This window comes from Lissotriton vulgaris, chromosome 4_1 (genome assembly GCF_964263255.1).
Source record: "Lissotriton vulgaris chromosome 4_1, aLisVul1.2, whole genome shotgun sequence".
Classification (NCBI taxonomy): domain Eukaryota; kingdom Metazoa; phylum Chordata; class Amphibia; order Caudata; family Salamandridae; genus Lissotriton; species Lissotriton vulgaris.
In genome coordinates this window covers 572,088,400-572,102,598 of record NC_141691.1, presented here as the reverse complement: position 1 = coordinate 572,102,598, position 14,199 = coordinate 572,088,400, and the positions used below count along the sequence as shown (strand labels likewise).

Genomic DNA, 14,199 nt, shown 5'->3' with positions numbered 1-14,199 from the left:
TCAAATTAACAAAGAGATGCCAATACTGAGTCTGATTTTGGACACAGCCCTCCTTTAGCCCTCCTTTAGCGCTATTTCTATTCTTGCATTGCAGCCGCAATTTCTCTACCACCTCTGCGAGTTTTGCAGCCCCCAGATCTAATCCCCCATAACGCATTAATCAGGAGTCACACAACTGCACAGATTGTGTACAGGTAAACGGATGTTTAGCTGCTTTTGACTTCATTACACAAAAATGCTGTATATTGTCAACTAACCTTGGGTTAACTTCTGTTCACAGATACTTACCCCTCTTTCAAGCATTGCACCACTCAGGTAGGGATCTCTGCATTGTTTGGCTTGTCACTTCCTACCCCACCGCTTGACGTAGTTCTAGTTATACTAAAAGGACACTTGTTTTGATTTTTCAGATCTTCTGTCTGGTCCTGATGAGAATCGGACAAAGGGTCCGATTCGAAACGCGTCGACCTTATCTGTCTGGCTTGTTGTCAAAAATTGTTTATATTTGCAATTTTTAACTGGTTGATATTAAGTATTTTTTGTAAACAGTTTTTTCTTCGATGTTCTTGTAAATAGCATATGGATTAATTCACTGACCTCTCTTTTTTTCCCTTCTATATTGTCTATTGTGTTATATGTTTGGTATTCTGTGAGTTGAAAGGAGTGCAAGAATGTTTGGTTCACGTATGATGTCTGAGTGAGGATGTAAATACACATGCTTTCATCGTCTATTGTTTAGAGTATCTGTCTTTACCCCCCAAAAAACTTCATTTTCCCTTCACTGTCTGTCATATATATACATAAAGTTTTGATTTGTGGTTGTTGTATCTTTCAAAAAATCTTCTTGAAAAGAAATAAATAATGATGGATTTATTCCAATTTCTGGCTAATAATTGATTGTTTATTAGCATAGGATTACGCTGGTTTTTCAAAATCAGACTGAATAAATAATTGTAAGCATGCTGCATTCCAAATGCAATAACCCAAAGGAGTGGTGTCAAGTCCTTCCTTTCTAAGCACTGTAATAACAGCTTGAGGGTAAACTATTACAATGGTACTGTGCTCAGATGTATGTTGAATAATGTGATGAATTCAGAAAATGCTGATGGATACTTTCTATAAACTGACATGTCAAGTGTTGAAATGGAATCTGGATTCAGATTTAGAGACCATTAAAGATATCATACAGATTTGCAGACATAAATGTTATATACGAGTTACAAAGATATGTATAGCTTACCTTCCATAAAAGCACAGCTAGCAATAGGAAAATAAGGATCCCAATTAGCAAACTTATAGCTATGATCCATCCGACAACGTAGGCACGCGGTTCCTGGTTGTGCAAGGCCTCGAAGACCACCTAGAAGGCAATTCGAGAGAGAGGTATGATCACATTTACAGTTTGGAAGCAGATGAGTTTCTAGCAAAGCACCGCGTCCTTGACACAAGTTACAAGAACAACACATGGATGCTGTCTTCAAGTGTAAGACTAGTAAAAAATGTGGATTGGAATCACGTAAGGCTAAAAAAATGTTAAATGTTTTCAAGATCAAGACAGATTTCCTTGAGAACAAAAAGCAAGCATTTTTCTTGGCGATTGATAAATGCGCTGTTCCAGCTAGTCAGAGCATCCAAAACCCACATCCGCCTTCATGTTCTGATAGCGACTCATAGCTGGCGAACAAAACAACTTAATCACCATGAACCACATCATGGATTACTTATATACAAGAAATATTCTCTAGAGTAGAACCCGCACTCTGAGCATTACCAGGTACTTGAGTGGACACTTCTTTGACATTTAAAAGCTGGAAGGATTTTGTAGCCTTGAATTAGTGTTTTTGTATAAATGTCATATTGCTCCTAGCTAAGTATCTGGCCTAGGTCCCTAGGCAATTGCCAGTGTATAATACAACAGTGCTATTTCTGCAGCATGTTGCAATGTTTTTTCTTTTTCGTTAGATAGTTTCACATTTCCGCTTCCTCCAAGCTCTCACAGCCCAACCAAAGCTGTGTCATCTCCTGCAAGATGTCCTCTGATGATTGAGATCACAAATGAAGACACTGTAGCAGTAAGGGTGAAACAGAGGAATTCGCACCATTCACTTGTGCCTGTTAGCTATCCAGGGGCTGTGTCATAAACAGTGCCCCAGGGCCACAACAGACGTGTTCAGCCCGAACACTGAAGTATTACAGAAGAATGCAGAGATGCTTAGGCACCCTCTTGTGTAATGCACATAGAGCACCAGCGCTTTCTTCAGGGGGCGTTCCCTGATTAGCATTGGGGCGTGGCACACAGACAAATGTAAAAGTACCAGTAGGCAGAATATTGAGAGTTCCTGTTTCATTCCCTATACATCTATTCATAGTGACAGGAACTGTCCAGTAAATAACTGTGTAACTATCCTAATGCTGTGATTATACCAACTGATGTACTTGAAAATGTAGAGATGAGTAGAACAAACACTGGTACCTGTGCAGGTCACTGCATTCTTGAGCAATCACCTAGCTCTCTTGCATATCAATTTAAAGTCCTGAGCAGGAGTCGTGTTATTAGCATACATTTTACCTATCTCATTTTGTGAAAATAAAGCACATTATGCAAATTACACTAGGGTGGTTGTCTGACTGAAAATGGTATGGCCTCGAATACAAACGTCATAAACGATACTTGCCAAGTGAATTTTTTTGAGCAGTCACCAGCATGAAAATTGGATTTTAGGCAATGTCTCGGATACAAAGGTCACACGAGATATCTGTTCTGTGTCTCTCCTGTACAAAACGTACATACAAAGCACAAGAGTAAAACAAACACAAATGACCTAAGACAAGGAAAACTCAATAATTGAAATCTACATGTCATGAACTTATTCATGAGCTTAGATGTCATTGGATCAGGCTCATACAGAGTCAGAAATCCTTCATCTGCCATACAAAACAAGACCAACTGCTGACGACCACTGTTATCAGGTTAGGGTTCTTCAGGTTGTGTAGGTTTCATGCATTCCATTACAGAAATAAACCTTGCTGTTGAGTCCGAAAGAGCTGGATTCATGTTCCCATTACAAATCGTACGTTATTTGATAATGTAATGTTCCCCAAATTGCGGGGGATTCCTCTATATGCATTTTTTTAAAATAAAGTTTTTTAAAAACCGTACATTATTTCCTTTCAGCGCTAAAGACTCTTCAGAGCTGCGTGCTGACTCCATGTTATGTGTGACACCTTCAGCCATCTCTGGACTTTTAGTCACCCATACTCTTTATCTTTTTATCTGGGATTGGATGTGTGAGCCCATAATTATAATGTTAAAAAACTAAAAGTCCCAGAATGCAAACTGACATTTATTTAATACAGAGTGGGGTTAAGGTGTCAGAAATGGCACAGGATCACCTTACAGTTATGACTATTTCACATGGGGGGATCATAATTGTATGAAGCCTGATGCTTCAATTTGCCAAATGTCCCCAGTGGTGCCTGTAGAGGTCCAGGTGTAAATTGGAGCACTGCAAATGCATTTTGCTAAGCGAGGTTTGAAAGTGCTCTCGTTCTTGCTAGTAGAAAGTCAGGTTGGAATGCTTACCCTTGCCTCCCCCCACTAACTATTCCACTGACCTAAAGCTGTGAAGCACTACCTCTGGTTTTTATCACACATCACACTAACCTCTGATTGCATTTCCTCCTCTTTCATGATCCTTTGTCCATTTACCAATTATTTATTTATTCTTTCAGCTAACAGCCTTCCAATATTTTCAGAACGTGCAATATATAAAAAAAAAGCATGTGCACAGCAATCTATCAACAAATTAATCGAAAATATTAAATAGCAAGTACAGTAAGATGTTAACAATGCGCATTTCCATCAAAGGCATACAACCTAAAAAACATATAAATTCTTTGGATATAATAAAGTGTGAGTGCAGTGAAACAAAAAGTGCTCAATACTATTGGAGGCAGCATCCTAAGTGAGAGAAAAATGTATGCGTCACTGTCTTTTAAAAAACCTAAGAACATTTGGGTGTTCTTTTCTCTCCAGGGGTTATTAGCCCATCTGATCGTTTGTCTCTTTATGCAAAAGTCTGAAAGCCTCGTTGTGAGTGTTGTGCTAGGCCTGGGGGGCGGAGGTGTTCAGAGAAACGCTGTTATTGGATTGTTGTGGTGCCTCCCCTGATGATTTTAACATCCAATTCTGAAACTGTACTGTGAGAATGAAGAATAATATATGGCATTGATTTTGGAACAAACAAAACTACACATTGATCCACTTTCCACACAATTTTGTCCACATAAATTCCTACCCCTAACACCTGTAAGAATGTGAAAAGCAATCCCGAACCTCGCACAGATTGTGCACGCCGAGTAATTTGAAATATGGGGCACACATAGTTTGTGCCTAATTTTAACATTACCGTAACCATCGTAATAACGCCGCGAGCAACCACAGGGAACTAACACAATGACAATTCGAGCCATTTCTACACGCATGTGTACAGTTGTGCGCAATTTTCCATGACCTAACAGGAATTCACTTCAAACTAAAGCAGATGTTTGCTGTAGTAAAAGCGGCTTCTTCAGGGCTGATGACGGACTTGAACACTTTTCACATCACACCTTTTTTTCCCAGTGCACTTTTTTACACGAGTTAGCAACTCTTTCATTCTAGGGGACGTGCGAACCCCACGCAGTTTGGACCGTGGCAAACACGAAGCATGCTGGCATGCTAACGAAAACAGACTGGCTTTTAATCAGTTGCGAATGTTTCAAAGTGCGTTCCCAGACCCGAAGCCACGAGGAGAACGAGGTCTTCCTTTCCCGCCTTCCCACGCACTGCGTGCAGCGGTAGGGGGCAAGATCCCTCTTACTTTAGCTTCGACCACAGCTCAGAAATTCATAAAGGAGCCATGGGCAGAAGAGCAATTCAGCAAAAATTTAGCATCTTGGGAAGTAAGCATCAAATCCATAAAATGCTTAATGCTAAAGGAAACTGTGTGTGTATTTTCCCTTCAGACCTCAAGCACATGATCTGATAGGGCAATGAACCTTTATGGAAGAAGTAAGAAGGCAAATGGGAGGCCGGGGCTTCTTGTCTCCATGTCAGCGGATCTAATCGAGACCAAAATGCTTGAAAATTAAAGGATCTACATCTACTACCCGTTCGCTTATTATTGTCCCTAATAATAATATTTCTACATTTGTAAAGCGCTCACGTATTACCCTTAAGGGCAGAGGCGTAACTAGAGCCAAATTTGGAGGGGTGGGGGAATAAAAATTTGCGGGGGGAGGGGCCAATTCTTCCAGCAATAGGCAGAGTGGAGATGCAGGGGCTCTAAGAAGGGGCAAAAAAACAACAAAGCCTTCTTAACAAGTAAATGGTATTTTAAAGACCTGTGAAGTACTCGGGTACTCAGGTGTGGCTGCAATAATATGGATGCCAGACCAGCCAGCCTACAGCAGCTCAAAAACTGTCCGTGTGTGTGCCCGGGAAGCTGTCTCAGCCCGGGCTGACACACTCATTGGTGTGGATGGGGGGCGGGGGGGGGGGGGGGGGGGGGAAGTTTGGTGGGGGCTTGGGTGCTGAAACCCTTGAGCCCTATGGGCGTTGCTATCCTGCTTAAGGGTATCCAAGCGGGCCGTCAGGGAGATTAAGTGAGCTACTGCCCAACGTGGCATGATGCTGAGCTGAGCTGCCGCTAGCTAAAGGGACTGAACCGTGAGCAGCGTGCTCCAGAGGAGGCCACTCTGGCTGCTGCGCCACATCTCTACCTTAGTAGCCGACATCCATGTTCAACCTAAACTGCAGTACTTTAGCATGAAGATAAACACTGGAGGTGGTGTGAGGGATACACGAAAGGGAAGGAGAGGGATGGGGCCTGAAGGCTAGGGAGGTCGAACTTGAAGCTGCGGAACCATGTTCGAGTCTCGGCAGGGATGCTCAACATCCTGTGATTCTGGGTAAATCACTTAATATCTCCCTGTCTAACGAAAAAAATTAATGTATCCGTCTGTAACGCAACAACAGGTGCTTGTGTAAAGCGCTCTGATACCTTCGGGTCTAGTTTGTGCTATATAAACCTCCCCCACCCCCTTCCCCCCCCATAAAAGAAAGGAGTTTACACTACTGCAAAGAGACTGCAGCATTAGAAACACTTTTTTTAAACGTAAATTCGAAAAAAAATTGTTTAGTAAAGTACAGTGAAGTGCAATGGCCCACAAAGGGGTAGCGCTCTAGCTGCTGGCTGCCTCCCGCCCTCTCTGATTATTTAAACTGCGTTGTAACGCGGGCGCACAGACTGGTGTGTTATCTACCCCTGAGGCAGAAAGCCGGGGGACGCAAGGCTTACAGAATACGTTTTTTAAAACGGTGCATATTTAAAAATTGCGGCGCAATACGCTTTAATTGATTTAATTATTTTTAAAAAATTGTGTATTTAGAAACTGTATGTGGATTTTAGAATACTTAAAATTCGCATTTTAATCACTCCCTACCTCGTCCTCGTCCAAGCCACTCCTTGACCCCTGCTCCCTGCACAGCCGATTAGGGGCTGGTGCGAGAGAGGGGTGGACGCCATCTTGGGAGTATGGAGGGGTAGCGCTGTAGCTGCTGGCTGCCTCCCGCCCTCTCTGATTATTTAAACCGTTTTGTAACGCGGGCGCACAGACTAGTGTGTTATCTACCCCTGAGGCGGAAAGCCGGGGGACGCAAGGCTTACAGAATACGTTTTTTTAAACGGTGCATATTTTAAAATTGCGGCGCAATACGCTTTGATTGATTGAATTATTTTTTTTAAATTGTGTATTTAGAAACTGTATGTGGATTTTAACATACTTAAAATTTGCATTTTAATCACTCCCTACCTCATCCTCGTCCAAGCCACTCCTTGACCCCTACTCCCTGCACAGCCGATTAGGGGCTGGTGCGAGAGAGGGGTGGACGCCATCTTGGGAGTACGGAGGGGTAGCGCTCTAGCTGCTGGCTGCCTCCCACCCTCTCTTCTTCGCCTATAAAATTATTGCTTCTTCCCGGCGGCGAAGCGGGCGCGCCGGCGGCGTGCCAAAGGCAAGCCCGTCTGCACCTGTCCGCGACCGGCCGGGGCTAGGGGCCACAACCCCTGCATCTGCTAAAGGGAATGTCAAGAGTTATAGCTCTATTTAACTGACTAGGGTAAGAACACAAGCTAAAGCGACATGTCAACATCTTTATTATACCTTAGATATGCCTATGCAGTGCTTGCATTGTAACGTACAGCTCAAACCCGCGCCCCCTATGGATAAACAACAAGCATTTAAAATGTATCTTCTTAATTGTAGGTCCTTACCTAAACACTGTATAGAAATATCTTTATTGCTTGAGGAATTTAAGCTGGACGTAGTCTTTCTCACCAAAACGTGGTTAACCCCGCAATTATATTTAGAGATCACTATGCCTGCCGTTGCTCCCTTAACCCTTTTATGGACTGCGAAAGCATGTCTTTCTGTCTTGAATTCTCCCCGAACATTAGTTTCTCTGGGGCGCTTATCTACCGTCCACCAGGCCCCGCCAGACAGTTCTATGTATCATTGCCCCCGGCTGTGGCGGATCTAGCCTCTTCCCCATCCAATCTTACGCTGCTAGGCGATTTGAACATTCACTTCGATGACATAACCGACAACATCGCCAGAGAGCTAATTGGAGATTTCTCCGCTTTACAGATGGACCAGCTTGTCTCATCTCCCACGCACACTAAAGGACATCTGTTAGACCCAGTGTTCAGCAACTGCCCCAATCTGAAGGCCCATCTTCCGATTGTTCTCCCCTGGACAGATTACCTGCTAATCCCCCTCGTTTGGGAGACCTATAAAAACCCGGCCTTAACATCTGTAGTTTGGGAAGCACGGAACTGGTCAAAACTCCCGCTGGACCAATGGGTACAAGAGTTAGAAATTTCAAAACCACCAATTAATCAGGATCCTTTGGTAGCTAATGACATGTTTAATAACTGGATAAAGAACTCTCTCAATGCTATTCTTCCTACTAAGAAAACTACTTTAAAACGATCTAGGATCATGGCCCCCTGGTACTCGGCTGAGCTCCGGGAGACAAAATGTCAATGTAATAGACTTGAAAGGAAATGGCGTTTAGGGTATGCTGAGTTGGATAAAACCATCTATAGAGGGGCTATCAGAGCCTATAAAAAAGAGATAAAGATTGCCCAATCTATATATTACACACAAAAAATTTCTGAAGCTGGATCCAACTCCAAAGAGATCTATCAGATCGTGAAAAGCCTCACTAAGCTTCCTCAACCTCCTTCAACTGACTATAACCCACAATCTCGATGCGAGGATCTGGTGGAGTTTTTCTTCCGTAAAATCGATCTTATCTACTCATCATTCCTGGCCACAGATCTGATTGCCTCGGTGGATTTATCTTTGCCCTCTTCGCAGGAAGTTTAGTGCAATCTGCCGCCCTTGTTAGATGAACTTCCCCTGTTAGGCTCCGAACTACTCGCCACTCTAATGACGCAAGTGAAATCAGGTTCCCCTAGTGACCCTGCCCCCCCTCGCACATTGGTTGCCGCCACCCGTACCATTCTACCTACCATGTTAAAAGTACTTAATGCCTCAATCTCCACAAGTACTGTTCCACCTGCGTGGAAACAGGCTATTGTGCGGGCACTTGTGAAAAAACCCAATATGGACACTAACAATCTTAATAATTACCGTCCCATCTCTTTGCTTCCTTGGGCTAGCAAAATTTTAGAGAAATACATAAATGTTTTTTTAACATTCTTTCTTGAGAGTAATCAGCTGCTTCACCCCGCACAGACTGGTTTCCGCCCCAAACATGGGACAGAGACCACTCTGCTGGCGGTCACGGAGGAAACCAGAAAAATCTTAGATCGAGGAGGATCGGTGGCAGTAGTCCTCCTCGATCTAAGCGCTGCATTTGACACGGTAAACCATAAAATCCTAGTGCAGCGTATTCTGGATATAGGAATATCAGGCAGAGCTCTAGAGTGGCTCAAATCTTTTTTGAGCAATAGAACATTTCAGGTATATGAAGAAAACGCCATCTCCTCCAGTAAACCTTTGGGCTGTGGAGTCCCACAGGGCTCATCTTTGAGCCCGACGTTAATTAACGTCTACATGAGACCGCTGGCTGAGATCGTCCGTCCATATGGGATTAAGATCATTACCTATGCGGACGATACTCAGCTGGTGGTCTCCCTGGCTCAAGAGGACGGCTCCTCAGCCAGGGCGGATCTGGCGGGTTGTTTAGAGAAAGTCAAAAGTTGGATGACCAAGTCTTGTCTCAAGCTCAATGGAGACAAGACTGAGCTTATGTTGCTGGGCCGATCTGCTCTAGCCTCTATCAACTCGATCTGGACCCCCTGTCTGGGTCTGCCACCGACACCCAAGGACACCATAAAGAGTCTCGGAATATGGTTAGATAGGTCCCTGACGTTTGACTATCAGGCAACCAGACTGTCTGCCACCTGCTTTGGTCTCCTCAGAATCCTCAGAAAGATTCTCCCCCTGTTACCTTTTGAAGAAAAACAAACTGTGATACAGGGCCTGATCCAATCTCGTCTGGACTTCGGGAATGCTCTGTATTTAGGAGCCCCTGATTTTACCTTGCGTAAATTGCAAATAATCCAAAATTGTGCTGCCCGTACGCTATTGCAAATCCCTCGTAGGCTATCTGTTAAGTCCGGGCTAAAAAGCCTACATTGGCTCCCTGTTGAATGAATGAACCGAATCTTATCATGTGCGAACTTAGCCCAATGGGCATCAAGGCGCCTAAGTCAAATATCGCAGCAGAATCTCCCATTCTACAGCCTTCTCTCATTGGTAAGCCCTCTTGAAAAGGCAGGTTTTAAGAGCCTTTTTAAATGTCTCAATTGAGGGAAGGGTTTTTATTTGGATAGGGGTAGAATTCCAGAGCTTCGGGCCAACCACGGAAAAAGCTCTGGCTCCCCATCTGGCTAATTTAACACGTGGAACAACCAGTTGACAGAGTCCCGAGGAACGAAGATCTCGTGTGGGGACATAGCGCGTGAGAAGGGAGCCAATGGCGCTCGAGGGGCCTTCTGCCAAAGCTCTGTAAACCAAGCACAGAATTTTGAAAGAAATTCTGTGGTGGACAGGGAGCCAATGAAGTTCTTTCCTGGCTGCAGTAGCGGAGGAGGATTTAGGGAGGGCCAGGGCAAACCGAGCTGCAGCATTCTGCACTATCTAATTAGTTTTAAGTCCCTTTGTATCGCCCATCCGGCATTCTGGGCAACTGGCCCGGCAATCAACCTCTCTCTAATCACTCCGTATCACCCCAGCAGACAATTGCGTTCAGCCCATGCCTTTTTGGCTAAAGTGCCTAAGATCAAGAGAATAAGAGCAGAAGGTCGGTCTTTCTCCTTTAATGTGGCCAAGCTGTGGAATGCTCTCCCCCAATATCTAAGGTCCAATCCGGAACTGACCTCTTTTCATAAACAACTGAAAACGTTCCTGTTCAACAAGTAGAGCACCTCCCTGACTTATATGTCTCATCTAAATAGCACTCTCAGTCTCAATGCTTGGACGCCTCAGGGCAGCTATGTGCGCTCTACAAAAACCATTTTAATTTCATTCATTTTATTTCACAAACTTTGTAGAAGCCGACACTGCTGTTGCTCACTATCAAAATGGTCTCCAACTCATGGCTCATTCTTCCAACACCCCACACTTCTTCTCTCTCAATCTCACACTGTCAGACTCTTTTTAATCGGAGCTTTCTCCCTGCCTGTAGTTTGGAAAATAAAAATGCGTTTTACAACCACAGCTGAAATAAAATGTTTACAAATATTTAATTAAACTATGTGCAGGAAATATAAATGTGCCATCCTTAACAGGTTTCAAAGTGATGACCTTTAACCCACCATTGTTATGAATAGCCAGTTGTGAGCCAATCAGATTCCTTTGACCCCTGAGGTGAAGCGTTCCGTTTGAGTAACAGAGTCAGACAGGCACTCGGAGGCGGTGTGGATTGGGAGGTCTCGGCTTGTGCATATTCTAGGAGCACTTCTATAGTGTGAGGACTCCCTCCTTCCGTGTGCGAAGTAACAGAAGGTAGGTGGAGAGGAGCCCTGAAACTAGTGACAGCAGGTGTAAGAGGAGGAGGCACATGGATTTCACTAGTCACGTGCAATAACTTACTACAAATGACTAACTACGTCACTTCGAATTATTTTAGGTACTTTCTGACGTCCCAACTCTCCTGAGATCAAATTGTTAATGAAGTTTTTGTTGAAATGCCGCCAAGATAGAGCAAACAGTATCACATCTTCATCAGAGGTGTATTTCAGATTTAGACTACTACTAAATATGCTGGTGTAAATATGCTGGTGTGTGTCTTGCGGGGGCTTTGGCCAGCATTTAACACAGGTGCTAGAGTCAAGATCTGGACTATGATGGAAGACAGGGTTGTAGGCCAGGACCTTCTTGACGTCAGAAGGAAGCTGCAAGTGGGCCTTTCAGTCACAGTTGGTCAAAGGGCAGGAGGTGAATTTGCATAATATTTTAACGAGAGGTTATAGATGGGATAATAGCTCACTCGAGACAGCATGCATGTCCTTTTCATCTGAATAGAGTATTACGTAGTACTGGGAGACCTACTGCCCCCCTATTGACGAGCTCACACCTTAGACATTACAGGACTCCCTATTTTCATTTATCGCACTGATTGACCAGAGTTTGTCATGTGCTGCAAATGTCCTATGAACGTTTCTCCCCCCAGGCAGTTAGAACATTGTCCATAACTCTAGCTGCATTGAACAGATCCAAAGCAAATGAAACTATCTCTAAAGAGCTCTCTTTCTACCTTCCTCCTGCCCCGATTTATTAACAAACTCCTGCCCTATTTATGATCTTGGAGAATGTTACTAAATTGACCAAGACAGGTCCAACATTATACTGTGGGTCTGTCTCCATTCTAATTGCTACCAGGCCATCCACTTTAATTTGCATTTATTTGATGGATTAAATGCAATGCTCTATTTTATTTTGATATAATTTTAATGAATTGCTACAGATATATCAGACTGGTGTTTGCACCTGCATATCAGTGCAATTGTTTGCAGGTAAGTGTTCTGTTATAAGAAGATTTCTGGTAATAACGCAGAATAAAATATTAATAAATGAAAAGTAGTACAAATGAGAAAAGGAAGTACACCAGATATAACAACTATGAGGAAGCAAAAATAGCATATATTCCATAATCCTGAATGTAATGATAACAAGGGGATATCAGAAAGAGAATAATGTGGGAAAAGAAAAGAAAACACAAAAAACAAAGAAAAGAAAAGAAAGAGAAAGAAAAAGAGAGAGAGAGGAAAAGAAGGGAAAATAAAGAAAAGCAACAAGAACAAACATGAAGAGAAGTAGCATCCAGGAAGGTAAAGAAATTGTAGAGCAGATTGACTGGAAAAAGGACCACAAGAGAATAGGATTAAGAAGGAATGATATTCGAAGAAGAACGAGTGAAGACAGAGTCATTATCCACAGTGGTTTCCAGGAAAGGGGACCATACTTTAAGAAAAATGGAAGCCTGATCATGCAAATTATAGATTGTGCACTCATGTAAGGCTGTTTGCACCATCGCCACCAACCACTCTTCCTGGGACGGAGGAAGGGGAGATTTCCAGTGACGCCGTATACAAATTTTGGCCGTGGCCAAAGAAGTATGAAGAAGACGAATTTGTGGGTTAGAAAGCTTCGGAAGGCTGCGAAAATCATGCAAAATAATGTTTGTAGGAGTTAAGGGTAAAGGAAGGGACATCATATTAGCCAACGTCTTTCGTACAAAAAGCCAAAAGGATCTAGTACAGGGACATTCACATATGATATGTGTAAAGTCACAACCTGACGTAGAACATCTCCAACACGAAGTGTGTGATAGCAGTTTAGCATGATGCAATTTGACTGGAGATCAATGCCATTCATGTACAATTTTAAAAATGCAAAATTTGAGACGGGCTTCCCGAACTCCCTTATATAACTGTTCTAAGATTTGGTCCCATTGAGTATTGGAACATACAACTGATAAACGAGATAGCCATTTCAACTGGAGAGCCAGTGACAGAGGCTGCGAAAATAGAGGATGTAGAAAAGTCTTATAAAGACCAGAAGTCACACCTTTAAGATTCCCCCACAACTGTAGATAAGACAAAATAGGAGATACGGATAACAAGTCAGGTGGAGGACCTAAATGTTTCGTGATAGCTTGTTGAAGCTAAATATATTTACAAGATTGAGTGGGTGGTAGATGGAATTCCTCATTAAGTTGAGAAAAGGATTTAAAAGCGTCACCATGAAACAGTTGATCTATAGTGTGGATACCAGCGACCTCCAATACGAATAGCAGAATTGAGCCATAGAGGAGCTTTGATATGAACTCGTGAATTAAATTTAAATATGCAGTGACTTCTTTGCCAAGATTTATACATGGCAGATAATATAGGGTTTTTTGGATCGGAAGGACTGGTACCCTTACCATATAGAAGGGACAAGGCGGGACCAATAGTCAACAAATGACGTTCAAGAGGGACCCACTGAGGTATGTCCTTGGACTTAGGCTGAAAGAAAGTAAGTTGTGAAAGATGAAGAGCAAGTGAGTAGTGTTCGATAGAGGGAAGACCCACACTCCGCTGCAATTGATGAGATTTAAGTTTGGCCAAGATAAGACGCGGTTTAGCCGTACCCTAGACAAAAAGTTTTATTTTGGAGTCAATAGACCGAAGAGTAGTTAGGGGAATGTAAAGAGGGAGCATTCCTAAAACATAAAGAAATCGAGGGAGGGTAACCATCTTGACCGCCTGAACCCGTCCCCATAAAGATAGACCCAAAACCTTCCATTTATCGAAGTCTCTTTGCATTTGCGCGATTAAAGGAGTCAAATTATCCGTAACTATATTATCCAATCCTCTATTAATTAAAATTACTAAATATTTGAGCCGGGAATGTTGCCAATGAAAAGGAAACCAGAAATTGCTGCTTTGGTAGTGCCAATGGACATGGGTAATGCTTCGCTTTTATCCCAGTTGATCTTGTAACCGGAGAAGGAAGAGAAATCATTGATGATAATAAGGAGAGCAGGAAGAGAACGGGGAAGATCAGTAAGTGTAAGAAGAATATCATCTGCATATAAATACATTTTAGAATGACCAATTGGAAGAGGGACTCCTACCA

At 43.0% G+C, this 14,199-nt stretch overlaps 1 protein-coding gene across 1 annotated transcript in view; it reads right to left on the bottom strand.

The window, feature by feature from the left end:
- Window positions 1-14,199, bottom strand: part of ITGA9 (integrin subunit alpha 9) — an 885,057-nt gene that overhangs the window by 55,047 nt on the left and 815,811 nt on the right. The window contains exon 27 of the mRNA XM_086964777.1: window positions 1,241-1,360. Within this exon, the coding sequence (XP_086820903.1) occupies window positions 1,241-1,360 (120 nt within the window). The remainder of the gene's footprint in view (window positions 1-1,240; window positions 1,361-14,199) is intronic.